Genomic DNA, 27,304 nt, shown 5'->3' on the forward strand with positions numbered 1-27,304 from the left:
CTCAGTTTTAAAAAGGTTGGTGACTCCTACTCTCCAGTCTGCCTACAAATGTGCAGGTGGACTTAGGATGCCACATTAACTATGATCACATGATCACATTAACTATGATCACATTATGTGATCTTAAGTGTCTACACTGTACACATCAGTGTTAAATGTGTGTACTCCTCTTGGTGAAACAAATATTTCCCTGCTTTAATCTAACATTACAATCATTCTGATTCTAATATGTATGTCTTGATCTTACAGGTTTGGTTTGCATTTTTTCCAAGATCTGTAATTAATTTAAAAATTGTCTTCTAGTTTTAAATGATTCCTAACAAGCAGTCATTGCGAATTTTGAAGTCAGAGGCACCATCAATCAGAACTCACTACTGTAATTTTCAAACATGCCCATAGACCCTCATAATATAAGCTTTTGAATAAATTACTGCTAAGGGTTGGGCTCAAAAAAAAAGATTTAAAACAATTTATAAAGATGCACATCTATAAAGATGTAGCAAGGTGTATAATAATAATAATAATAATAATAACCACTAGATGGTAGCATCTCTCTGTTAGTCATAGTAATTGGACAATCTTAAATTAAAAAAATATTCCTATATTGCAAAATAGCTCAGCCTCTATAAAAAGATCACCTCATGTTGAAACATGAACTCCGTATTACAGATACTCAGGTGTCTGAGGCTGATATCAAATAATTCACATCTTGTCTGACTCACTCTGGTTCTAACCAGATTAGTCACCAACAAGCAGGGACAGTTTCAGTTGCTAATTTGGACAGAAAAGTACATAAAGAGCACAAATGCTTTTGAAAGCACACATTTTTCATGTAAGAAATTTACATGACTTACATAAACAAACAAACATAAACATCTTAAAGAATGTATTCTGACCTCTACTAGTATTTTCATTCCTTTTAAAATCTAATACATACAAGACCATATATACAAGCTTTAAGACACCAGCACTGTTTAGGATACTGACAATATTTTTTATTCTGATTAATTGCCGTTGTTTCAACTGTCTGTGTCTTTTACAAAGAGACCCTCCCTGCAATAAAATACTCAGTATCCCATTACATCTCTGCTCGGTCACTCGGCTCGTTATCCTGGTCTAAGCAGCGGATGTCCCAGCTTTTGAGGTTTCATTTTCATCTTTCTGCCATTTACATGCTTCAACATGCCAAGGAGAGTTAGTGGTGGTACACACTGATAGTGATGCTGTTTCTTTCCATTAAGTCAGAATTTCTGTATATATGTATGTATGTGTAAATGTATGTGTTTATATGATTATTGTAGTTCATAAAAAGATATATGTAGACATATACATGTATTTACTTTGTTATGAAACCTTAGAACTACAATAATAAAAATTAACAAAATGTCTTTTGTTTAATTTTATTTGTATTTTATTACATGTTTTGGGGCATCCTATAAATATACACATGTTTAAACCCATGAACTAAACCAAAATATTCCCTTAATCTTAAGAGTTATGTAAATGTGTAACTAGTATGGTATGGGGACTTTTGGATCAGCAGCGGTTCACAGCCTTGAACAGTGAGTGTCCATTGTCATTTAGCGTCAGCCTGAAATTCCTGTTCATACACAAAGACTGACTGTACTGCCTCCACATGCACACACAACAACAGCTGCATGCAGTTTCTGATTTTAATGATTAAAAAACTGGTAGAGAAGCTATTTTAATGAGCAGAGCTGCAATACCTGCTCTAAATACCTGCTAAATTGCTAAATTTTAAAGCACATTTGCAGTTTTTCTAAAACTAACCCCGAGTGCGTGAGGATTAGTTCACTGCAGACTTTAGGTGAAGGTATGCGGTCACAAAGCAGACTTTGTTGACAATAGCAGGTAAGTAAGGGCTGGCAAGAGAGACTTTGGGTGTGGTGGGTTTGTTCAGGGCTCAATTAAAGCAAAAGGCTTCAGGTCCCATTATCAGCAACCCCCAATTTCAGCAACCCCCCCCCTTTTTCCCCTTGTTCCTCTGCTTCACCTGGAAACACAACTCCAGTGTAATCTGGCTTCTCCTGGAGAACAATGAGGATGTCACGTCAGGCTGTTTACTGTCAACAAACCTCCGGCAGAAGATCAGGTACCTGTCAGGGGAACAGCAAAGAGTGTGACGGCAAAGTGTGTGTGCCGCTAGAGGTGTACGTCCGCACAAATTCTCCACATAATAAACAAATGCAAAAAATAAAAATACAAAGCCCACCATCCAGCACCAACCAGACAAGAAATACCAAAGAACAAAAACAGAGGGTCAAGTGATGTAAGTTGCCCCAGGGAATCCCAGTGGTGCACAGGTGGGCATACCTGCACTTCCTACCTGAGGCCTCCTGCAACGTGGCCTCGAATACTGCCTTAGCAAGAAGAAGATCAATAAGGAGAACAAGCTCCAGGATCGATGTCAGGAGTCCCGGCATTTAGAGCGTCCGCTATGCTGCTCAGTTCTCTTGTCGAAAAGAAGCGTTTCCCTCTACAGGGACGTAGACAGATACCTCCAGCTTTGGAGTCATATGGCTGGATCAGGAGGCCATGGGAGGTTTCACACATTCCAAGGTAACAAAAGAAGAACCAAGAACCAACAAAAAAAATGGGGGTGGGGTGTGACAAGACAGGGCTCGTCCTGTGGCTGCGGAACGCGCCCCGTGTCAGCTGCTCCGAACCTTAAGGGGACGAGCGGGGCTCGCATTAAACCCCCGTCGTCCTGCTCGAGCTCGGAAAGCAGGAGAGCAGCGACGCTGTTTGGGAACATGACACCGCCAGCTAATATGATTCCTAATTTTGCACAAGCATAAACTTTTCATGGAATCTAAAAGCAGCTTTCAACCATGATGGGCTTTTAGAGGCCACTGATGCAGACGAGAGGTCAATCACTGCAGGCAAGGGGAAGGATATTGGCTGAGGGCAGCATTTTAGCTGGTTGCCATATCATCAGTGTTCATTAGGGCTTAAAGCCATTACTCCACATGTAACATGCTGCGCATTACCCTTGGTAAAAGCTTGCATAATGGCAGACACTGGCGTTTGTGATTGTTCGTGGAAATCTCTGAGTGGGACAGTTAAGTCAAAGGACCCAGCGTGAAGCTCTGAAGTGGATGAGTAGCAGGCTTTCATGGTGCAATACAAAACTGGTTTGTCCATGAAGAGATAAGCGCCCTTCCCCCACTGCGACTCCCAGGGACTCGCCCTGTTAACTGCGCGCTCTCAACAATCTCTCACGGTTTGTTCTTTCGCCACAAAACAGCCACACATATATCATTCATGGTCAAAACACATCCATTCTCCATCTGTCTGCTGGTGAAAAAAACATTCAAAGGAAACTTCCATAGAATTTAGGAACACACGTTCAGAAAATGCTTCTGTTTGTGTACAGAGTCCACAAATACAACACTAAGAGCACGTAACTGCTTATTTGCTAAAAGTTAAAAGGCTGTTATGTGAAAGAACAGAGGCTGCTGTCAGGACAGGGTTATGTTAAGTAGTACAGAAATGCTCAATCTATAAGTGTATTTTATATCTACATTCACTGACCTGCTGGTTAATTATTATGGGTCCAGCACCATCATTGCCATCTGAAACCAATGGCCTTCAAAACACCCTGAGAGTTGACCCTTCCTCTCGCCTTTAACTACCCGAGAGGACCTTCGTAACATAATAAAGGACTTTTTGTGAGCTGGCACATGCAACACACTGTAATGAGCCCTTCACACATGCAAAACCAAACAATGCAGGAGCTTTTAGGCTGTCCAGTCATTCCCATCACTAAAATGAGTTCATTTTCAGAGCACCTACCCATGTAATATGCAGTCACAATATATGAAAGATTTGATTTATGTGGTTGTTCACTATGTTTTTGTGTGGTTTTTTAAGAGTATTTCAAAATTATTCAAGGTAGCAGCTTATATACAAAAATATCATAAAACTGATAAAAAACTGTCTATTAAAACTGTCTAATAGACAAATTCGAAATCCGAGTGTGTCTGAAAAATTGTAGTGGATATTTTGAAGCTACATTAACACTTCAATACAACACATCTAAAATATTAGTTGCTAGGAATTCAGCTAACTCCGTACAACAAATATTTACTTCCTTCTGTGTTTATCATGCTCATTTCAATTAAGGAATGAGAATAATGTGATAGTTTGAAAGTCCCTCCATTCTGTAATACTGTACGTTCACTTTAATAGCTGAAAGTCTTTTGCACCTAACTCTGCTGTATCTATATTGGTCTTTTTCAGCTTCTTCTCAAAATTAGTATTGTGTCAATTAATGTGTGAAACATACTGAGAAAAGGTTCTGATGTAAAGCTCTTACGTTGTGTTCTCTGCTACTGTAGCTGAACCAGTGTTCCTGTCTGGCACTGATCTGATGTTTACATGTCTGAGGACGATAAAAGAGGCACCAAACTGAACAAGCCCAGGCATTCTTCATAACACCACTCCTGAGATCACAAGTGGAATATTTTTTGTACTTCTGTATTGGACTTTTGGGGACATAACCAAAGGATTACAAAGAAGTTTCAGCAGTGATGGAGCTCTAACCCCAGTGTTCTCAGTCCTCTTGACTGAGTATGAAAAACAGGAGTATTGGAGTAAGTGTATGAACAGGTCGAAGTCGCCCCTTCGTCAAGTCACATGTCGACAACAAGTTTTCTCTTACGTAGCAGTAGCAGGCCTGCTTGGCGTCTGAGACTAACCTCTAGCCCCAGATAAACTGGTTCCAAACAAATGATTAACACACTCCTCTCTGCCTTCTACTCCCTTTTGTCAGAGGAAGTTAAAACTCTCATAATTAGCTCAACTAAGATGGCCAGAGTCCACAAGCTTAAAAGCAAGTTTTGGATTTTTGATATTTCATTCATCATAATTAGGAAAGTATATATACTCTAAGAGAGCTGCGGAAATGCACGTAATTCATTGAGTAAATGTGGACTTTCACTTCTTCCTGCAAGGCAAAATGTGAAACTAGACTTATCTATCTTGTAATGCAACTATGCAGGGTGTGTTGAGCTAGTCTCACAATGTCGTCATGATTCATGGCCTACATGAGATGTACTTTGAAGTTGCCTACAGTTCATGATTCAGGATACCAGAATTAAATGTAGCAATGTATCATTGTTGATGCCATCTGTGTGTTGAACTTTTCATTTCTGGTCATTCTTATGCCCTATTCTGTTTTTCAATAATTTTCAGACATGAATAGCTCCTCGCTTTTATTTTATAATGCATTGTGGAATAGTAGTGTACCACAACAACAATAACACATGCTGGGTTCAAAATATGTACATGCTACTCTATTACATGCTACTCGTGTACTGTCTGGGCACCAATCAGTATGAGATCAAAATTAAATTGTCCAGTATGCGAAAGACACCTGAATGACATACTGCTCTGGCCAAATATGCCAATATGAAACCAGAGCTTCATGGTGTACTGCATCCCGCCACGGCAGGAAATCTTTCACAAGTGTATGAACATTTGTGTAATCGTGTAGTATATGTTGCATTTGTCACATATTGGATACTATACTGCACACTACTGCTAGTACAAGTATATAGTATGTAGTAGACTATTTTGATCATAGAATAACAATTGGGCCCCAAGAAGGCTATATACGGAATGCAGTATGTAGTATACATACTAGTATAATAGTCGGATATTTCGAGCATAGCTACACTCAGAATCGGATGTTTTAAGTATTATACCCATACTTAAAGCTCAAAATCCTCTGATTTTAAGTATACTCAACTATAGGACTTTTTGACATATCCAAAAATGTATTAGTGTATAATGCACAATTAAAACTAGTAGTTTAACAATTAAGTAGTTTAATTGTAGGCCTATCGGCAGACATTTATCTGCAGAAATTTTGTTAAAATGAAAGATGTCACGTGGTCTAATTGGCCATTCATTAAATATTAGCTAATGAATTACTTGCCAATCTCCGTCTGGTTGTAGACACATACAGGTAATGTAATGTTTTTTAGCTTAACTAGACACCTTTATAAAGTTGTGATTGTCTTTTCTTTAACTAATTGAGACCATCACATATCTTGCTGATCACCCAAATTATTTCTAAGTGCCATGGAGCTGGTTAGCATGTGTTAGCATGTGTATGGCTAGCTGGCTATGCTAGGCTGGCAGGGTAAAATATGGCAAATTAGCGTAACTAACGTTATAAAAGTTACGAAACTTGGTGAACTGGTAGAGAGTGGAACAACCATAATGGGCTTCACGCAAGTAAAAGGGTTTACTGAAGAAAAAATACGTCTTGGCTATAACTAGCTAACTAGCCAACTTACTTGTGTGTTACTTACACACACACACAGTTACAATTCTTCTATCAATAATGCTAGGGGTGTGTACGTGTGTGTGTGTGTGTGTGTGTGTGTGTGTGTGTGTGTGTGTGTGTGTGTGTGTGTGTGATCACACTGTAAACTCGTGACTCGACTGGAGCCTCAATAACGGATGTTTCATTGGGTTTCATAACCCCAGGGCTCGGTTTTGTCTGCTGTCCAGCGCTACACATCGACATTAATACTCATTATTTCTGCTCCTGCAACAACACAGTGTAGCTCCCTCGCTATATATAGGCCATCAACGTTAGGATTATACATTATTTAGCGCAATTAATCTAATTGCACGTGTGTCATCGTCGCAATAATGGATTATAACCCGAGTTTTACTTCAGTTTATTAGTCTAGTCAGTTCCCAGTATTAGAATTGGTGTCATATGGGGATAAACAGTAGACGAGCAATACTTGCTCATTGATTATGGACAGTACATAATACAAAGTCAGCAATTCGGTTTTTTCCCTCTCTTATTGGTGAAGGTGTAAAGAAATGATGGCGTCCCAAATCACTACTTAAACATCCGTCCAGTATTAATACCCTCATAACCAGTCAGTATTACAGGAAGTCTGCTAAATACCACGGAAGACGTCTGCTGGGAACTGGGCTGTCATGAGCGGCTCCTCCTCCAGTGTAAGCTTGTGTAATGGGATCCTGCATCATTCAGTCTTCATATGTGTCTCTTTTATTATAAAGCACACGTCGTGCACCATATTATATGAATAGTGGCTTTCCGTAAATGCTCCTGGTACATGTGTGGACTCGTCCATATCTGAGGATGCAACTCTCATACCAGTCATGAGCTACAAGACTGGGACGAGTCTAAGCAGCTATAACGTCGTTCCCCTCCTTTTTGGTGAATTCATGCAGACACTTGGTTAGTTTCGAGATGAACACGGGGGTTTCTTGAAGTTACCTGTGTGTTGTAGGTGGAGATCTGGACCTGATGCCCATACTTGGACACGGTGTAAACGGATGGGCGAGGCCACCTGACTGCGTCAGCCAGAAACTACCTGCTGCACTTTATTTCCTACACCGTCGACCAACAAGTTTACGTCGAGCTACCATTACACCGCATTTGGACTAAGAGTCAAAGGACTGCGTTTGATTATTTTCCGGATGGAGCGGCGTGTTGGAATAGGAGTTGTGTTTTTTTTATTGCAGGTAACTATTTTCTGTGTCTTGTCGTGTTACTCGGTCGTATTTGTTTTAATTGACTGATATCATGTCGACTGGCCTGCGTTTTTCAAACTAAAGAGCAAACACGTAACTTTGCCGTACTAACCCGCCTCAAATAAAACAAATGTGATTTTTTTTATTTCTCGTTATAATTAATTAATCTTTGTGATTAATCTTAGTGATTAATCTGTGATATTTTACTTTAAAAGGTACTTTCGTCTGCGCTGGCGGAGTCGCCGCCATGTTCACCTGGATTTGATTCGGAGCTCTTCGTTTTCAGAGTACACAGAGAGCACCTTCATAGGGGCAAAAGGCTCGGGAAAGGTACTAAACACCTTTATGTTTAAAACCTACATGTACGACTGGAAAAGAGCTCTTTGGTAATACTGGTTTAAATGTGTTGTAACTGTGCCTATCTGTGATTACCACCCTGATTGTTGAGTTCATTACTGGTTAGTATTATATTTAATTAAGTCATCATTGATGTGTAATTTTACTGTAATTTTTTATACTTAAGATGAATAATTTTACAAAGGTAATTAAAAATTCACCATGAACTATGATACAAGTATCGTTTGGGCTTCCTGTCTTGGTTTTTAGGGGTAATCAGCTTCACACAAGATGGGGTTTGTGTTTGTTTGGACTCATTAATTTGGGGGCCCTGTGGCAGGGTCCTTATTATCAGAAGAATGTCTCAGCGCCGCGTCACCTTGAGCTCTGGCAACTTCATTACCCTTTTTGATAAGGGTTGTGCACTTGCTGGATAAAGTACAGCGGCTTACGAGCTCTTCATTGTCGGTCTGGTTTCACATGACAGTTTTTTGTATTGCATTTCAACTCTCATCTGTTGACTATTGTTCTTTCCACACTTTTGACTTGAATGAGACTCGCTGCTTCCTTAATTATCTGAAAGTAGCGTCTCCTTTCATGGGTTCAATTTGCGTTCCAATGGACCACATTCTCATAAGGAGACTTTCCTTGCTAGGCCAGGTGTTAATGCTAATATGGTGCCTTTAGAGCTTTGATTGAACAATAGTTTCTGTGGGTGGGGAAGCACGTTCATGACCAGGTTAGCAAAATCAGGTTTTACCTCCATCGCTATGGCAGTGTTTAGATGGCTCTGAGCTTTCACTCTGGTGCTTTTCACAAAATGGAAGTTGGATCTTGTTAATCTGAAGCACATAGTTTACTATTGATGCCATGGTAACCATATAAATTGTTTTTATAATGCTGTACACTAGGCAGTCATGGCCTAGTGGTAGGGAACTGGTCTTGTGACCGGAGGGGTCGTGGGTTCGATTCCCAGACCTGAGGCCATGACTGAGGTGCCCTTGAGCAAGGCACCTAACCCCTCCCCAGGCGCCGGGCTAGGGCTGCCCACCGCTCTGGGCACGTGTGATCCACAGCCCCCTAGTAATCACTAGTGTGTGTGTGTGTGTGTGTGTTCTAACTGCACAGATGGGTTAAAAGCGGAGGACAAATTTCGATTGCGGTGTAAAAATCACAATTGACAAAATACTGCACACACTAGGTTAATATTTACTGACTCATTAGTGTGATTTACGTAGTGAAGTTCAGACATCTGATGTAAAATGGTGGTATGAACCTCTGGGTATTGGGTGGTGCTTCATGATTTAATGTAGAATAGTACTATATTGGTCTGATGAGCATTGGGAGCACATTTGATCTCTGTGATGTGCTGTCGGGCTGCTTCATAATGCCAGTTTGTTCCTGATATGCAGTCAAATTTATTCATCACTTCCTTAATGCTATAGCATTATATATTTATATATGAAATATATTTCATGTGTATCAGAAAGATTGTGGATCTGGCAGAGGATCAAGGGCCGATCAGAGTAGCCTCGATATTATAGAAGAATGCATGTACAGTTATGATCTTAACCTAAACCCATACCCGTATCTTTAATACCATCCTTTCTTTTCAGTGGGTTTCAGTGACTGTAGTGGAAGGTCGCGCATGGTGTTTGACACCACTGATAAGCGGTTTGAGGTGACCACTGATGGAACAGTGAAGTTGAAGAGATGGGTCACTCTTCATGAGGGTCACAGGATGTTCTCTGTCCACGCCTGGGACTCCACGGGCAAGAGACACACTGCGTACGTGAGGGTGGAACATGAGGGTGGAAGAGGCCAACAGGAATACACTGAGGCAGTGGGACCTGCACAGGTACTGCACCAACACAGCCTGACCTCTCCTGGACAAAACAGGAACTGTGACACATGCTGGATTTTTTTTTTCTTTATTTTTGCCATTAGCAATTTATCATTTGACTTCCTTTTTATTTTTGAAGACTTAGTGTTGGTTTGATATATGAACCAACAGCGAATAACCTATTACACTTGGATGATTACATCCCAACTCAAGTGATGCTTGCCTGGAGTTGTATGAAGTGCATGCTGTTGGAAGACAGAATTTGAGTCCCACTGATGTCCGATGGTGGTGTCTTGTGTACACGCCTGTCAGATGCTGTACACCAGACTTATTTACACACGGTTCTGTTTGTGTGAACGAAACAACTAAATTTAATGTATGGGGAGGATTATAGACTCGGGTCATGTATTTGTTTCTCTTTCTTTATTCTACAGCCTGAATCCCCCTCAACTGTCTTGTTTCTGGAGTTTCCAAAATCATCTTCTGGGTTAAGCAGGAGAAAGAGAGACTGGGTGATCCCTCCAATCTCCTATCCAGAAAATGAAAGGGGAACTTTCCCTAAAAAGATGACGGTTCAGGTGTGTGATGTTGAGTAACATGGATGAAACCTTTCCTTTATATATATTGTTTTTTGTACTGAATTGCTGCATTTTTGTTCAGATCAAGTCCAGTATGGCTAAGGAAACTCCGATGTGGTACAGCATCACTGGTGAAGGAGCAGACCAGCCTCCTAAGGGCCTTTTCACTGTGGATAGGAGCACTGGCTGGCTGTTTGTTACAATGCCTCTAGACAGAGAGAAAAAAGACAAGTATCAGGTAGGAGACATTTTGTTTCCTACTACTTCTAATGATACATGGCATATTGTTGCTTACACAAGATGCAGTGGGTTCTGCTGAAGGAGGCCTTGTTTCTGTTCTGATTAATGCACAGTTTGAATGAACCTGTTCGGACATTTTTTTATGTTCTTTTCTGCTATTTCCAGCTTCAAGCTCATGCAGTTGCTCAAGATGGAAGTGTAAAAGAACAGCCAATGGATATTGAAATCAATGTGATTGATCAGAATGATAACAATCCTGTCTTCACCCAAGATACATTCCTAGGCAGTGTACCAGAAGCTTCAAATAAAGGTAGCTGTTTGCGGCTATATAGTTTAATGAAGTAGTTAGTGATGGCTGGTATTTATTCCTTTTATTATTCTCTGCTCATAATGTCATGATCATTGTTTCACTGAAGGGTTTGAGATCATGACGGTCACAGCCACTGATGCAGATGACCCCAACACTGACAATGCTGATATCAGATACACCATCCTCAGTCAGATTCCAGAACTGCCATATCCAAACATGTTCACCATCAACTCCGTCAGTGGGGCAATTCTAGTGGAGGCTGAAGGACTGGACAGAGAGGTGAGTGCAGAAATCAGGTTTATGAATGGCTGGATTTAATGTGGAATGAGATCATAAATAATTTTAATCATGATCTTTCAGAAATATCCTGAATACACACTGGAGATCCAAGTTGCAGATTTACAGGGTAAAGGCCTCACAGGCAAAGGAAAAGCTATTATTACTGTAACCGACAGCAATGACCATGCACCTCAGTTTGAGAAGACCTCGGTAAGAAAAGTTCCAAATACAGAAAGTTTTGTATCATTTAGCCTTATGGTCTTATGGTGGATTCATTGAATATACACTACCTGTCAAAAGTCTGACATACACTGTTTGTTTTGATGTTTTCATATCGGTAATGAAGCTTCATTGTCTTTCAGTATAACGTGTCTGTCCCAGAGAATAAAATGGGAGCTTTGGTGGTGAAAATGCCAGTGACTGATGGAGATGAACCTCAGTCACCTGCCTGGGCAGCAAAGTTCAGGATTATTAATGGAAACAGTGGTGGGTTTTTCAACATTAGCACAGGACCAAACAAACAGGAGGGCATCATTACTACTGTCAAGGTACTGCACCCCTGAAACTGGTTTGCTAACATGATATTTGCTTTGTTTAGTTGGAATGGTTCTTGAGTTTATTGCTTTTATTTTTGTATTGTGTTTAGCCGTTGGACTTTGAGAGAAACAGCAAGTACACTCTGTTGGTGATCGCTGAGAATGAGGTTCAGTTTGCCAAACCTCTGACCACCTCCACTGCCACAGTCACTGTGAATGTTATTGATGTGAATGAGGCTCCAGTGTTTGACCCAGAGAAGAAGACAATCTCTATATCTGAAAATCAGGAGGTTGGCAGTGAACTAACAGTGTACACCGCTAATGATCCTGACACGGCAAAGTCTCAAAAAGTGACGTAAGGGTTTCCTCAGTGCCTTTAATGTTTGGTAGCTGCTGTTTATCTGTAGTCCATAACTGTGTCCATATCTGTGTGTGGTTGTAGTGCTAGAGATTAGACTTTCTCTCTCTGCTGCATGAACATTGCTGGAGTAATCGGAGGTCATGCTGTGTGTTTCAGGTATCGTGTAGGTAGTGATCCTGCCGGCTGGCTGAATGTGGACAAAGAGACTGGAGTGATCAAGGTCAAGAGTGACATGGACAGAGAGTCCCATGTTGTGAAAGATGGCAGATACGAAGCTCTGATCTTGGCCATGGATAATGGTAATTTCATTTTCCCATGTTTTCTTCAGAAGAAACATTTATCAGAGTAGTGCCTTCTAAAAGCTTTTTGTTTTTGCAGATCCAGTTCCAGCAACTGGTACAGGGACCCTTGTGATTGAGCTGCAGGATGTAAATGACAATCCTCCTGTCATTGAGGAGAGATCCTTCAAATTGTGCAACAAGCAGTCGGCTCCAGTGCTGCTGTCTGTGACTGACAAGGACGGGCCTGGCTTCACTTCTCCATATAATGCAGATCTTGTGGGAGATGGCCAGAAAAACTGGACTGTCAAGATGAATAGCAGTAGTAAGCTGTGTGTGTGTGTGTGTGTGTGTGTGTGTGTGTGCGCGCACGCGTACCTGTCCATCCAGGTTATTCGTTTTGGTCTTTTAAATGAGCTCACATTCTATCAAATGTTTTCTTTTGTGTGCAGGAACTGGAATCATACTTGAACTCAAGACCCCACTGGAACAGGGAGAGTACAATGTTGTTCTGAGGGTGTTTGACAGTGGTGGTCTCTTCCAGGACAACAGTGTGCAGGCCTCTGTATGTGACTGCACAGGAAATGAAGTCAAGTGTGCACGCATAGGCGAGGCAGGCTTTGGCCTGTCCGCCATCCTCGGAATTCTTGGGGCCATTTTAGCTCTTCTGTGTAAGACATTTTTTGCGGATGCCCTTCAAGTACAATTCTAAGGTGATGTCTGGTGTCTGAGTTGTTAGGTGGCCATTGGTGTTGATGGTAGTGTGTGTTGTCCTCCACTCTAGTGCTGGTCCTTCTGCTGCTGCTCTTCTTGAGGAGGAAGAGGTCGTCGAAGAAGGAGCCGTTGCTTTCTGATGACGATATCCGCGACAACATCTACTACTATGATGAGGAGGGTGGTGGAGAAGATGATCAGGTTGGCCCATTGAGGAGGGGGGAGGGTTGGTTGTGGTTTTGTGGTTGGTTGTATTTTTTTCCCCTTTTCCCTGTCTCACTCTTGTCTTTTTTTTCCTCTTCCTCCTTTTGTGCAGGACTTTGACTTGAGTGTGCTGCACAGGGGCCTGGACAACCGCCCGGACGTCTTCCGTAATGACGTGGCCCCGACTTTCATGCCAGCGCCCCAGTACCGCCCTCGTCCTGCCAACCCAGAGGAGATTGGCACCTTCATCGAAGATGTAAGTAATTTGCAGAGGGTTCAGGCAACTGCTACTGTTTGCATAAAGCTGGATGTCTTTTGCATCTGGTCAGTCTTTTGGGATTATCTTATGGTGTTCTGTTTTGTTTTTTTGCCATGCTGTAGAACCTGAAGGCAGCAGACAATGACCCCACGGCTCCCCCATACGACTCCCTGCTGGTCTTCGACTACGAGGGAGGTGGCTCGGAGGCTGGCTCTCTCAGCTCGCTGAACTCCTCCAGCTCAGGGGACCAGGACTACGACTGCCTGAACGAGTGGGGCCCACGCTTCAAGAAGCTGGCTGACATGTACGGAGGAGGAGAGGACTGAGGCAGCCATGTGGAGTTCGTCCATGCGATGCCAAAGTTCAACCAGCTTCATTTTTTGCCCCCAATGAAACATATGGATGGATGTAAATATGGGACAGTTTTATAGTTCTTTTCACGTGAGCTTGTAATTAGGAGCGTCTATTTGGGGCAAAAATGCTCAACACTGTTCAAAGTAGGCCAAAGGAACCCTGCTGAAAATTACTTATGACCAGAGCTTTGGTCATTGGCTTTTGTATCCTGCATGATCTTGAAAGCATTCAATCAGTAAATGTTTGACGCAGTGCATTTCCCCCACACATGTTTTCAAGCTGGACTATATGAAGTTCATTGTACCCCCACCATTCTGTCTAGCCATTTAAGATGTACTGTGCAAATGCAGTTGTGGTGTTTTTTATTAACACTTTTTTGTTTGTTTGTTAAATAAAAGGCATGGCTTCTGCCTCTGCCATTTGATAGAAAATTATTTCATGTGTCCTCCTTTCATCACAGTGCATTCACCAGCCCTCATTTATAATCAGCCATATTAAAAAAAAAAAAAAAAAAACCTGAAATACAGCTGTACCATGTGACATTCTCTCACTGTACAAAAGGCCTACAGGGGTATAAGAGTTCTAGCTGACTGGATGTGACATCATCACCTGCGCCGCTCTGGCAGTGGACGAGTTAATTTCAGTGTTGATCTTTGTGGGGAGCACATCGTCATGCGATGTTAATGGAGGGGAATTTAACTATATAGTGCATCGTTCGTGCATACATGACTTAAAATTTGCACTATACACAGCCATCCTGGAATACACACCTCACATTCATATCCCTGCCTTGAACTGGAGAATAAAGAGTTGAATGCATCCTGGCCTCAAGTGGTGTTCTGGCCGACACACAGGGGTTGAATACAGCGAAAGAGTGTAGACCAGTGACCAGCTCTAACTCAAATTTAGTCTTCACTACATTTAATGGTCCTTCGAGCCGGATAGAGCTGTGTTTACCCCCTGAAGATGGATGCAGTTCAACAACAAGAGACACAGGATGTACGTCCCAAGCGGCGTCTGCGGCTCCCAACTTGCTATGAGGATTATGAGGTAGCATTAGCCGGTTATCATCCCCACAGGCATGGACACGATGATGGGCGGAATCCGTATCGGGAGGGAATGACCAAGATGACCACCCTCAACTACACTCGCGGTTCACTGCCCCACCAGCCCGTGGGATATGATGAAGCCTGGACAGAGGCAGATGCGTGCTATCCTGGCACCCGTCTGACACTTGAAGCAGAGGACCAGTGGGCATCTCCGCTACGCTCAGATCAAGTATACAGGGGAGCGACTCGAGATTACTCCACATTTATACTCTCTCTCTCTCTCGGCAGCCTGAAGAAGATATCAAAGTCAAATTTATTTATATAGCGCTTTTCACAACACACGTTGTCACAAAGCAGCTTTACAATCGTATGGGTCCAGATCCCTAATGAGCAAGCCAAAGGCGACAGTGGCGAGGAAAAACTCCCTATAGGGTGGGGATTAGGAAGAAACCTCGGGAGGACCAAGACTCAAAAGGGAGTTCTCCTGCAAGAAAAACAAGATAGCGAGGAGGATGACTGGCCTGCGCCGCCTTCCTGTCCAGATGATTCAGAAGAAGTGCAACCATCTAGCGACCAACCACTAACGGACCGGCTCGCCAGATGATTAGAGAGCGTCAGGCCCTCAAGATGGAGGCTCAGGCAACTGACAAGAGTATACACCTTGAGGCGAAGACATCTCCTCATGCTCCAGTTTGCAACACCGCAACATCTTGAACGACAGTCGACAGTTCCACAGCCTGCAGCCCCCACCCGATCGCGGCCACCTCTTCACACGCAGTCCCTCCATCACAGCTCCTCCGTGGCAGAGACATCTTACAGAGGGCCTCGTCCCACTATACCCAACTTCACGAACAGAGACCCTAGTGAGTTTGCTCGACTGAAGATCGCATTGGAGAACCTCTTGCCCGCTGATGGGACTGAACTATTCAAATATCAGGTACTGGTAGATCACCTGAAACTGGAGGAGGCTACGCTTATTGCAGACGCCTACTTGCACTCCCCAACGCCCTACACAGACACTATGGCAGCGCTGAGTGACAAGTTCGGCCAGCCCCATCAGGTAGCACTGAAGCGAATCGCTACAGTGATGGACTCCCCAGACGTGAGACGTGGAGACACCGCTGCCTTTGAGAAGTTTCCGCTTCAGATCCAGTCACTGGTCGGCATGCTCCAAACACTAGGCACAGAAGGAGAAGTGGAGTTACAGTGTGGCTCACATGTGGCACGACTGCTTAGTAAGCTACCAACCGAGCAGAGGGCAGAGTTTTGCCGCCGCATGTTCCACCACTCCGGGACCAGCTACACCCTGCTTGACCTTGCAGCATGGCTGAATTATGAGGCCTGGTGCCAATATTTTGATGGCCAGCTACCTGTAAAGGGGACAAGGGAAGGACAGAGGCCTAGACTAGAGCCACGTCAGGGAAAGAGATCAGTCACCGTGCTGCATGGCGCTGGCGAAGCGACAAAGAAGGAGAGCACTCCAACCAAGCAGGCTTCCTCGCAAGGGAAGAGCCAGTCATATTGCCCCTTATGTAACAGTTCAGAGCATTTCCTCTGTCAGTGTACTGCAATATCTAAGCTCACCAAAAGCAGGTAGCGGACTGGATAAGGACCAGATACTGGAGATACTGGAGATGTGCACGACGGCATCAGGCAGCGCAGTGTAACCTAAAGAAGGCTTGCGGTCTGTGTCAGGGAAAACACCTACAGGTGCTTCATGAGGTCAACGCCAGATCATTGAAGGGACCGGCCAAGCTTGCAGCAATGGAGAAACCTAGCGAGAGTTCAACCACCGAGGTACTAGACCAGGGGTGGCCAACCCGTCATAGACCAAGAGCCACTTTTCTTACTGTGTTACGGCAAAGAGCCACATCGTACATGGGCGAGTGTAATCTGTTGAGCGGGGGGGGGGGTGTCGAGTGTAAATTATTAGCTGTGAAGACAGTCAAATGCGTGTTTTCCACTACGCCGGTTTTAAAAATATTAGCGGCTCGCTAGGCTTGTAAACTAACCGCGCACCACGAAAATGTAGCAGTGTGTCGCCCCGTTTGTGCAGGTGAGCCCGCGGACCGGCTGGGGAGCCGCATGAAACCAGGCAAAGAGCCGCATGCGGCTCGCGAGCCGCGGGTTGGCCACCCCTGTACTAGACCCACAGCAGGCAGTAGAGTCCTGCTAAAAGTTGTCTGCATACTCATTCATCACGGCAACCAGACACTTGACACTTTCGCTGATGATGGCTCAGAGAGAACAATGCTGCTGCCTGCTGCCACAGACAGGCTTAGTCTGCAAGGCGCCCCAGAAGATCTAACACTGTGCAGACTCTCTATGATGCATCAGTGTCCTTCTCGATTTCCTCTCCTGCCAACCCAAAACGGAAGTATCGCATCACAGGAGCATTCACTGCAGCTCGCATCGACCTAGCAGATCATACCTACCCCATGGAGCAGCTTCAGCGAAAATACAAGCACTTGATTGGTCTGCCAATACAGCCCTTCAAGACCGTCAGACCCCTTCTACTAATCGGGAGTGACCACCCACATCTCATTACTCCCATGGAGCCGGTCCATTTGGGGCCTCCGGGAGGCCCTGCTGCAGTTTATACGAGGTTGGGCTGGGCGTTACAGGGGCCTGCTAGAATGGTACACCAGACGTTTCGCCCACACCAGTGCTTGGTGACATCGGTACCAACTCAGGTGAATGAGCAGATGGGCTATGTGGAGAAATTATGGCAAGTTGATACGGTGCCATTCAGAAGTAATAAGCTGGTCACCCGCTCCAGACAGGATAACGAGGCCATAAGCCTCCTTGAGATGCGAACCTCACGTGTGGATGTGGATGGTGTCCTCCGTTATGCCACACCGCTGTTCCGTCAAAGAAATATGCCCTGCCTTCAGGCCACTAAAGACGCCGTCATGCCAAGCCTGAGGAGGGTTGAACAGAGATTGTCTAGAGATCCTGAGTGGGCCAGTGCTTACAAGGCAGAGATGGAGAAACTGATTCAAGCAGAATCAGTGAAGAAGCTGTCTGAGGAAGGGGAAGCCTGTTATGTTCCCCATCACATGGTCAGTCACAAAGGCAAGAACCGATTAGTGTTCAACTGTTCTTATCAGTACCAGGGGCAAAGCGTGAATGAACACTTACTACCTGGACCAACATTAGGAGCATCTTTGCTAGGAGTCCTACTGAGGTTCCGCGAGCATGCAGCAGCCATCTCAGGTGATAAAGGTATGTTTCACCAAGTCCGCCTACTCCCTGAGGATCGCGCCTTGCTACGCTTCATATGGCGTGACTTAGCCCAAAATAAGCCTGCAGCAGTATATGAGTAGCAAGTACTACCCTTTGGCACAACGTGCAGCCCTTGCTGCGCCACATTTGCCCTGCAGCTACATGTTACAGATAACAGCCAACCCGGGGACGAGGTAAGATCCTCAGTCGAGAGATGCTTCTATGTCGACAATTGTCTGCAGAGCTTCCCGACCGTGGCTGAGGCTAGACATCTCATTGAGGCCAGGATGCATTCAACTCTTTATTCTCCAGTTCAAGGCAGGGATATGAATGTGAGGTGTGTATTCCAGGTTACAAGCACCATCCGGTTCATTATGGCGTCCTGACTATGCGTAATATCCTTTGGGGTTCATCTTACCCTACACCACCCGAGCCAAGATGTTAGTCCGGCACCTGTGGGACAAGCACAGAGGCTGGGATGACCCGAATTTACCCCCTGACCTCCTTCAGCAGTGGAAGGACTGAGAGAAAGAGTTGCAGTTTTTACCTTGGGTTGTCATGCCACGGCCATACCTGCCTAAGGATGCAGATCTATCTGAAGTCCAGTGAGAAGTGCATGTGTTCTGTGACGCTTCAGAACAAGCCTATGGCTCAGTAGCCTACCTGCGGACTGTTGACGGTCAAGGCCAGATCTATCTGTCATTCTTGTTGGGCTGGTCGAGAGTCGCACCAAAACGATTGCTTTCTATGCCTAGACTAGAACTTTGTGCCGCCCTTACAGGTGCACAACTCTCAGATTGTGCAAAATGAGCTTACCCTGAACATAAACAGAACAGTCCTGTGGTCAGATTCCACCACAGTATCGACATGGCTCAAGTCTGAATCTTGCAAGGTCTTTGTGGGCACCCGAGTTGCCGAGATCCAAGATCCAAGCAGAGCACAACTGAGCAGCTTCCCAGAGGAATTCCACCGTCTGAGAGATGGTAGACATATTCCCAAGAGCAACTGACTGATAGCTTTATCTCCCGAGTTTGATGGAAGCGTAGAGCTTATCCGCGTGGGGGGGAGACTTCGCAGGTCGGAGCATCTAGAGTTTAATACCCTACATCCAATCATCCTAGAGCCAGCACATCCAACGACCAAGCTGCTGATTCAGGATTTTGACTGACGTCTGTGACACCCAGGTCCAGAACGAGTGCTCGCTGAGATCCGCCACTCTTACTGGATCCAGCGAGGAGGCGAGGCGGTCCGCCATCTCCAGAGCAGCTGTGCCGATTGCCATCGGTGGAAGTCGAAACCTGCTGTGCCTAAGATGGCTGACCTCCCTGCAGCCCGCCTTCATCTGTTCAAGCCCGCCTTCTATTCCACTGGAATGGACTGTTTCGGGCCACTAGGGGTCAGAGTGGGGCAGCGGGTTGAGAAAAGATGGGGGATAGTCTTTAAATGCCTGACTACTAGAGCTGTGCATCTAGACATCCTGACCTCTATTGATACTGACTCATTTCTGATGACTCTTCGGAGATTAATTGCACGAAGAGGCACACCTGCGGAGCTGTTCTCAGACCAAGGGACCAATTTCCGGGGAGGTGAGAGAGAGCTTAGAGAAGCATTCACAACGTTGTCTCCAGTCTTGCAACAACACCTATCAAAGCAGATGATTTCATTTCATTTCAACCCCCCAGCTGCACCTCACTTTGGGGGCGCATGGGAGAGGGAGATACATTCGGTGAAGACCGCTCTCTACACTACAGTGGGCACACAGTCTCAGAGGAGGTCTTGTGGACTGTGCTACTTGAGGTTGAAGGCATCCCCAACTCCAAGCTGCTGGGCTACATTTCCTCTGATGCAAGAGACCCTGATCCCGTCACACCCAATGTCCTCTTGATGGGGCGGCCAGATGGATCTCTCCCTCAGGTGGTTTACCCTAAGGATGAGCTCCTGAGCTGCCGTCTTTGGAGGCACTCCCAGGCAGTGATGGCTTGGTTACCTTGAAAAAGTAATGCGATTACTGATTACTCCTTTTAAAAGTAACTTAGTTACATTACTGATTACTTGATATTAAAAGTAACTACAAGTTACTTTAGTAGTTACATTCAGCAGAAAAATAAATTTTTCCAATACTTACTTTATTGGAAGTGCATTTTTAACAGTAACAATGTATTGAAGCAGGTTCGGTAACCGAGGCAGAAACTGCTTAATCCAAAAATCCCGAGGAGGGAAACTTTATTGATAACACACCCCTGGTGTGCGCAGGTGCCGCCCCCCCCCCCAGTGTCACTTAAAGGGCTAAGACACCTTGAGTGGCCACGTGCCTGTCCGTTGGGGAATTCGCCGTGAGGAGTAGTAGTCGCTACAGTATCTCCTGACATTATGTTTGTGTAGCTGCGCGGTATTCTTTGTAAATTTATTTGTAAACGTAATACAAGCGAACTGTTCAGTCAGACAGCTATTTGTTGTGAAATGAAATACCATTACAATTTCAAGCATTTTAAAGTAGGCTACGTTAGTCAAAATTACGTTAGTCCAGCACTTTTCAAACGTGGAACACAATGCAACATTAAAATTCATCAGGTAAATGTTCCTTCCCCTGTTTTTGAGGGGTGTTTCTTTATACTACCACATATTGTTACGGGAGGACACTGCAAAAAATGACTTGTGAAACGTGCTCACGCCCTCACAGGGTCGCGCGCAGCGTGTGGAGTCGAGCGCTACGGTCAGACGCAAAAGTAGAACTGAGCCAAGAAGAAAGCAAAAATATATATTTTTACTAGGAAAAATAAAAATAGTAATGCACAGTTACTTGGATAAGTAACTTTAATCTGATTACTGGACTGGAAATAGTAGCGCGTTATATTACTCATTACCGAAAAAAGTGGTAAGATTAGAGTAACGCGTTACTGACATCACTGCTCCCAGGTACTAGCAGACCACTTTTGGTCGAGCTTCATCCGCTCATACTTACCTGGTCTTCAGTCACGCCAGAAGTGACGTTCTACACTAGCGGATCTAACAGAGGACTCTGTAGTTATGATTGTCGACCCCCAGCTCCCCAGAGCTCTGTGGCCAATTGGACGGGTCATCAAGGTCCACCCTAGTCCGGACGGACGCATTAGATCGGCTGATGTGCAGGTAAAGGATAGAGTATACACACGACCTGTCGCCAGGCTGGTCCTCCTTCCAGCTCTCCCGTCTGATGAAGGTGAGAAGAGTGCCGCAGCTCCAACCAGTGTGCAGCCATAGAGCCCTTTTGTTGTGAGCAAATGTATTCTATACATTTGGGGGCGGCTGTACAAAAGGCCCTACAGGGGCATAAGAGTTCTAGCTGACTGGACGTGACATCATCACATGCGCCGCTCTGGCAGTGGACGGCTCTGTTCGAAATAGCCTACTACATACTGGATACTGCATACTGGACTCAGTATATACTGGATACTGCATACTGGTCCTTGTAGCAGTATGCAGTACAGTGTCCAGTATGCGACAAAAGCAAAGCATACTACGGTGTCACGTGAATGTAGCGTTGCATGATGGGATGCAGTACACCACGAAGATAGCTCTGTTCACATACTGGAATATTTTGCAGAAGTAGTAGGTCATCCGGGAATGTTTTGCGTACTGGAAAATTTCATTTTGGTCACATACTGCATACGGCATACTGATTTGGGGCTCGATCACTATGCCAGTAGTATGTAGTAGGCTATTTCGAACAGAGCCGACAAGTTCGTTTCAGTGTTGATATTTGTGGGGAGCACATCGTCGTGCGATGTTCATCGAGGGGAATTTAACTGTATATAGTGCATCGTTCGTGTGTACATGACTTACAATTTGCACTATACACAGCCATCCTGGAATACACACCTCACATTCATATCCCTGCCTTGAACTGGAGAATAAAGAGTTGAATGCATCCTGGCCTCAAGTGGTGTTCTGGCGAACACACCGGGGTTGAATACAGCGAAAGAGGGTAGACCAGTGACCATCTCTAACTCTCAAATTTAGTATTCACTACACTCACTGTCCAAATAGATATGATGTTATGCATGGTGACTTGCAGGGGATCACACAACTAAACCCTCTGCATGATTTTCTTACCTTCATTTCAGTTGCAGATGTTTACCTTATTTGTAGAGGCCAAACCTGTAATTGGATTGGAGCCAAAGAGTAATGTTGGTGCCGTAGTGCTGCCACCATGTGGTCATTATAATTTCCAGAAAAATAAAAACTTCCTCACATTTTGGCAGTCACAGTGCTGAAATGTGCTGTTGGCATCAAGTGACCTTTTTAAATCTGGAATTGCCTGCTGGCCTTCTGAATTTACTGTGACCTGATTCTGTATACTGCAGTTTTACTCTTTTTTTTCCTTCCAAAGGAAGGAATCTCATCACAGGATAATGTCTGAATCCAAAGCTGTTTGTACGTGTTCAGTCAAGTACCTTGAGTGTTCTATGCTGTATCTGAGCAGTAACCAACCTACAGAAGAGGGGGTCGGAGGAAAAATGTGTTCTGCAAGTGGTACGTTAAAAACATGCTCTGCAATTGATCTGTCTTAATCCACTTTGCAGAAACCTGTCTTAACTTCACACACTGTGTAAACTGCGTGCATTCATCCCACTGACCGAGTGCTCCAACTGCACCTAGACTCCTATGAAATGTTTTGCTCCATGGAGTAAAATGATCAACAGGACTTGTAAGTTGCCTGCTGCCCACACCATGATATACTAAATCACAGAAATCCAATACATATTAACTAATACAATTATGTTGGTGTTGTAGCCAAGGTTTGTGTGTCAGCCATCATATTGGACAAAAACACCCTCAGAATTTTGAGAGAAGCAATGCTATGTTTGAGGAGGTTTTGTACAATTTGAGATATTTATGGCACATTTCCACTAGGGCCTGCTTGGCGCGGTACGGATCGATTCGCAACGGAACGGTCGTGTTGTGTTTCCATTACAATGGTGGACCACCACAATGTGGGTGGAGTCGCTGTTGGCGCGCGGGTTGTAGTGTCGTCACATCATTTGTATGCGACCACAACACCGGTCGATGCCCCTTAACACATACCATTATTGTATCTTATTTAACTTTATCTTCATTATTGTATGTGGTTGCTCTAATTATTGATAATAATTTGGTATTACTCAAACAGGCTGAACACACCCTGCATAAAAAGCATCAGTCATACAATCAAATGAAATCAAACTTTATTATGAAATATAGATATTTAAAGTACAAAATATGTAAATTATATAGTTATAGTAAAAAAAAGTGCAAAAAGCGAATTACCTAAAAATAACGTATAGCTTTATATGAAATAAATATTTATAGTACTACAAGCAACATTTTGTGTGCTTTTACTGGCGTCTGTCTCGCATGGTGTTCACAAGTTCGCCAAGCACCCCGAGGAAAGCCCGGTTGAAGGAAACATTTTCCGCCAACTCCGCTCACCTCGTCAGTGGAAGGGGAATCTTGAACGTAAAAAATAACAAATATTAAACACAAGCATTCCCGTGAAAGCAACAACAATATAGCGTAACTGCACAAAATGTGTAGCACGTCATCGCTGCTCATGCTTTGTTTATGGCTACAGCTAACTAGCAACTAGCAAGGCTAAGAGCTAGCTATTGTACAGTAGTGACTGTGGTGGTAACATTAACTACAAACACTCTCTTCCGTTACTGGCTGGCCGGTGACCGTATATGGCATCCATTTGCTGGAACCATTTCCAGTCTTTGCGGTTTGCTCCGCTGCGTCCGTTATGGTCCTTCACAGCCCGGTAATTGCTTTTAAGCTTTTTTAGCTTGGACCGACCGGCACTGCTGAACGGACCGCTGGTAGCCATGAGTGGCCATTAGCGCGGAAACCTAGCTAAAAACCTTTACATTTCTAGTGGCCCCGTCCAGTTCGCCCTGGATTTTTTGATCGCTGATTATTAACAGAAAGGTTTGTACCTCGGCGTTTGACCAGGGAACAGACTTCTCTCCTTGGGTTTTAAAAATGGCTGAGGAGTCCATAGCGGAGGAGTCGGAAGAGTCGCTCTCCTGTTACGCAACCTGTGACGACACTCCCTGGCCAATCAGTGTCATGCTGTTCTTCCACATCACAAAACTGTACCGCTTTGGAACAGTTAGAACCTCAAGCGAGTAGGTACGAAAATAGTACCTGAAGGTACCGGCAAACTGGGACCTGGTACTAATGGAAACACTCACAAACCGTCGCGAATCGAACCGTACCGCGCCAAGCAGGCCCTAGTGGAAATGCGCCATTACATTGTTGGGTGTAAGATCTCAAATGATGGTTAATTATTTAGCATGACCATAAAGGATGTTCCTGACATCTGTCCTATTTCACATTGCATTGATAGCGGCATTCATGTTGTGTACGGTTATTTCTGTGAGTGATCCCATGCCGATGCATCTATAAAATTATGAAGAATTTGATCAGCTAACTACTTTGAATGGGTCTGACTGAACACAATCTTTGGGTTGACTGGAGCACTGGAAAATGAAAATGAGGGCAAAGGAAACAGCCTGAGGTTGGAGCAGGAGATGATTAGTAATGTCTGATCGGCCTGCAGAGAACAGTAAGGTCCTCCCAAGGCATACATGTATCTCACTCAGGTTCAAGTGGAGTGGGTGGTGGGTGTTGCACAGATTCAACCATCTCATCAACTGTGTCTGCAGGTAAGCTACTGGTCTCTAACGCATTTTCCTTATGAACAAATATAAACATTTTATGAAGATAACATTTTATAACAATAGAGTTCAATCTCAATAGAGATCTGAAGGAGCCAAGTATGAAGCAGGTTGAGGAGGTTGTCAGGGCAGCCCGCTCGGCTTCTGCACCAGGGCCAAGTGGAATTCTTTATCTCGTCTACGAGCACTGCCCAGGGCTTTTACGGCACCTGTGGAGGGTTCTGAAGGTGATTTGGAGAAGCGGGAGAGTGGCCGACCAGTGGAGGTGTGCTGAGGGAGTTTGGATCTCGAAAGAGGAAAACTCAAGAGACATCAGTCAGTTTCGCTCCATCTCACTACTGAGTGTAGAAGGGAAGGTTTTCTTTAGCGTGGTCTCATGAAGACTGACTAAGTTTCTCCTCAAGAACAGCTACATCGATCCATCAGTACAGAAAGGAGGAATCTTTGGTGCACCCGGCTGCCTGGAACACACAGGAGTTGTCACGCAACTGATCAGAGAGGCTCATGAGAACAGAGGCGACCTAGTTTTGTGGCTGGACATGACCAACGCCTATGGGTCCATACCACACAAGCTGGTTGAACTTGCTCTTCACATTCACCATGTTCCCAGTAAAATCAAGGACCTCATCATGGACTATTACAATGACTTCAGTATGAGGGTCACATCTGGGTCTGGAACATCGGACTAGCATCGCATAGGGAAAGGGATAATTACAGGCTGCACTATCTCTGTTGTCCTCTTTTCCCTAGCCATGAACATGGTGGTCAAGTCAGCCGAGGAGGAGTGCAGAGGGCCGCTGTCTAAGACAGGTGTGTGACAACCCCCTATCAGAGCCTATATGGATGACCTTACTGTAACAACGTCAGTCCCAGGGAGCAGGTGGATCTTGCAAGACCTTGAGAAACTCAACATCTGGGCAAGGATGAGTTTCAAGCCCGCCAAATCGAGGTCCATGGTGCTGAAAAATGTGATCGACAAGTTCCAGTTCTCCATTTCAGGAACTGTCATCCCAACCATCACAGAACAACCTGTCAAGAGTTTAGGGAAGCTCTTCGACTCCAGCCTGAAGGTCTCAGCAGCCATTCAGAAGGCAAGCTTCGAACTTGGCACCTGGCTCACCAAGGTAGACAAATCTGGCCTGCCTGGTAGGTTTAAAGCCTGGATCTACCAGCATTCAATCTTGCCTCGCATCCTGTGGCCCCTGCTGATTTATGCAGTCCCGATGACAGCAGTAGAGTACCTAGAAAAGAGGATTAGTGGCTTTCTTCGTAGATGGCTGGGCCTCCCTCGCAGCCTTACCAGTGCTGCCCTCTACGGAACAAGTAACATTCTGCAGCTCCCCCTTAGTGGAGTCAAAGAAGAGTTCATGGTGGCACGCACCAGGGAAGCCCTACAGTACAGGGATTCGAAAGACGGCATGGTGTCAGCAGCTGGCATTGAGGTGAGGACAGGAAGGAAGTGGAGGGCGAAAGAAGCAGTGGAGCTGGCAGAGTCACGCCTTAGACAGAAGGCATTGGTAGGCACTGTGGCAACAGGTAGAGCAGGTGTGGGTTACTTTCCAAAGCCCATCATCAGCCAGACCCATGGAAAGGAAGGACACCATCTGATCCAGGAGGAAGTTGGAGCGGGTGTGGAAGTGGAGCGAGTGAGTAGGGCAGTGGGTCTACGACAACAAGGAGCATGGATGAGGTGGGAGAGTGCACTACAGCACAGGATCACATGGACCAACATCTTGCAACCAGATTTCCAGCGGATTCGCTTCCTGGTACAAGCCGTCTACGATGCCCTACCAAGCCCAGCAAATCTCCATGTGTGGGGAAAAAGTGAGACACCCTCCTGCCCTCTGTGCTTGGGTAGAGGCTCTTTAAAACATCTCCTCAGCAGATGCCCGAAGGCTCTGGCAGATGGTCGCTACCACTGGCACCATGACCAAGTACTCAAGACAGTCGCTGGGAGTGTGGCCTCAGCCATTAGCTCCAAAAAACAACATGATCTCAAGATGGCAATCTCCTTTGTCAAAGCTGGAGAACAACCCAAAACACAACAACAGAAGACAACTGGCCTACTCCACACAGCACCTGACTGGTCGAACCTGGAGAAGCAGCTGAGGTTCCCTCAGCACATCGCAACAACAACCCTCCGCCCAGATATGATCATGACCTCTCAGTATACAGAACAGCTGATCATACTGGAGTTAACAGTGCCCTGGGAAGAACACATTGAGGAGGCCAACGAGAGGAAGAGGGCTAAGTACCAGGAACTGGTAGAGGAATGCAGGGAGGGAGGCTGGAGGACCTTCTACGAGCCCATAGAGGTAGGCTGCAGGGGATTTGCCGGCAGGTCTCTGTGCAAGGTCTTGAGTCGCTTGGGCATCATAGAAGCAGCAAAGAAGAGGGCCATCAAATCCACAAGTGAAGCCGCTGAGAAGGCCACCCGGTGACTTTGGATGAAAAGGGCAGATCTGTGGGCTGTTACTGGGATGCAAGTCGGATGA

The 27,304-nt window shown here is 44.9% G+C and overlaps 1 protein-coding gene and 1 pseudogene across 2 annotated transcripts in view; both read left to right on the plus strand.

Annotated features, from left to right (window-relative positions):
- LOC143475714 (cadherin-1-like) overlaps window positions 1-14,274 on the plus strand; it is a 121,673-nt gene extending 107,399 nt beyond the window's left edge. Inside the window, exons 1-16 of one of the 2 annotated variants that reach the window (XM_076973665.1) lie at window positions 7,177-7,539; window positions 7,764-7,878; window positions 9,501-9,742; window positions 10,162-10,305; window positions 10,388-10,543; window positions 10,711-10,855; window positions 10,962-11,134; window positions 11,216-11,344; window positions 11,497-11,682; window positions 11,781-12,025; window positions 12,188-12,330; window positions 12,410-12,634; window positions 12,762-12,980; window positions 13,094-13,224; window positions 13,340-13,483; window positions 13,609-14,274. In XM_076973665.1, the coding sequence (XP_076829780.1) occupies window positions 7,495-7,539; window positions 7,764-7,878; window positions 9,501-9,742; window positions 10,162-10,305; window positions 10,388-10,543; window positions 10,711-10,855; window positions 10,962-11,134; window positions 11,216-11,344; window positions 11,497-11,682; window positions 11,781-12,025; window positions 12,188-12,330; window positions 12,410-12,634; window positions 12,762-12,980; window positions 13,094-13,224; window positions 13,340-13,483; window positions 13,609-13,812 (2,646 nt within the window). In that variant the 5' untranslated portion in view covers window positions 7,177-7,494 and the 3' untranslated portion in view covers window positions 13,813-14,274. Of the gene's footprint in view, window positions 1-7,176; window positions 7,540-7,763; window positions 7,879-9,500; window positions 9,743-10,161; window positions 10,306-10,387; window positions 10,544-10,710; window positions 10,856-10,961; window positions 11,135-11,215; window positions 11,345-11,496; window positions 11,683-11,780; window positions 12,026-12,187; window positions 12,331-12,409; window positions 12,635-12,761; window positions 12,981-13,093; window positions 13,225-13,339; window positions 13,484-13,608 lie in introns of those variants that run through there. The other variant, XM_076973746.1, reaches the window with a different exon arrangement.
- Window positions 14,275-24,672: 10,398 nt separating this feature from the next.
- On the plus strand, window positions 24,673-27,304 carry LOC143527891 (uncharacterized; annotated as a pseudogene).

This window comes from Brachyhypopomus gauderio, chromosome 1, assembly GCF_052324685.1.
Source record: "Brachyhypopomus gauderio isolate BG-103 chromosome 1, BGAUD_0.2, whole genome shotgun sequence".
Classification (NCBI taxonomy): Eukaryota; Metazoa; Chordata; class Actinopteri; order Gymnotiformes; family Hypopomidae; genus Brachyhypopomus; species Brachyhypopomus gauderio.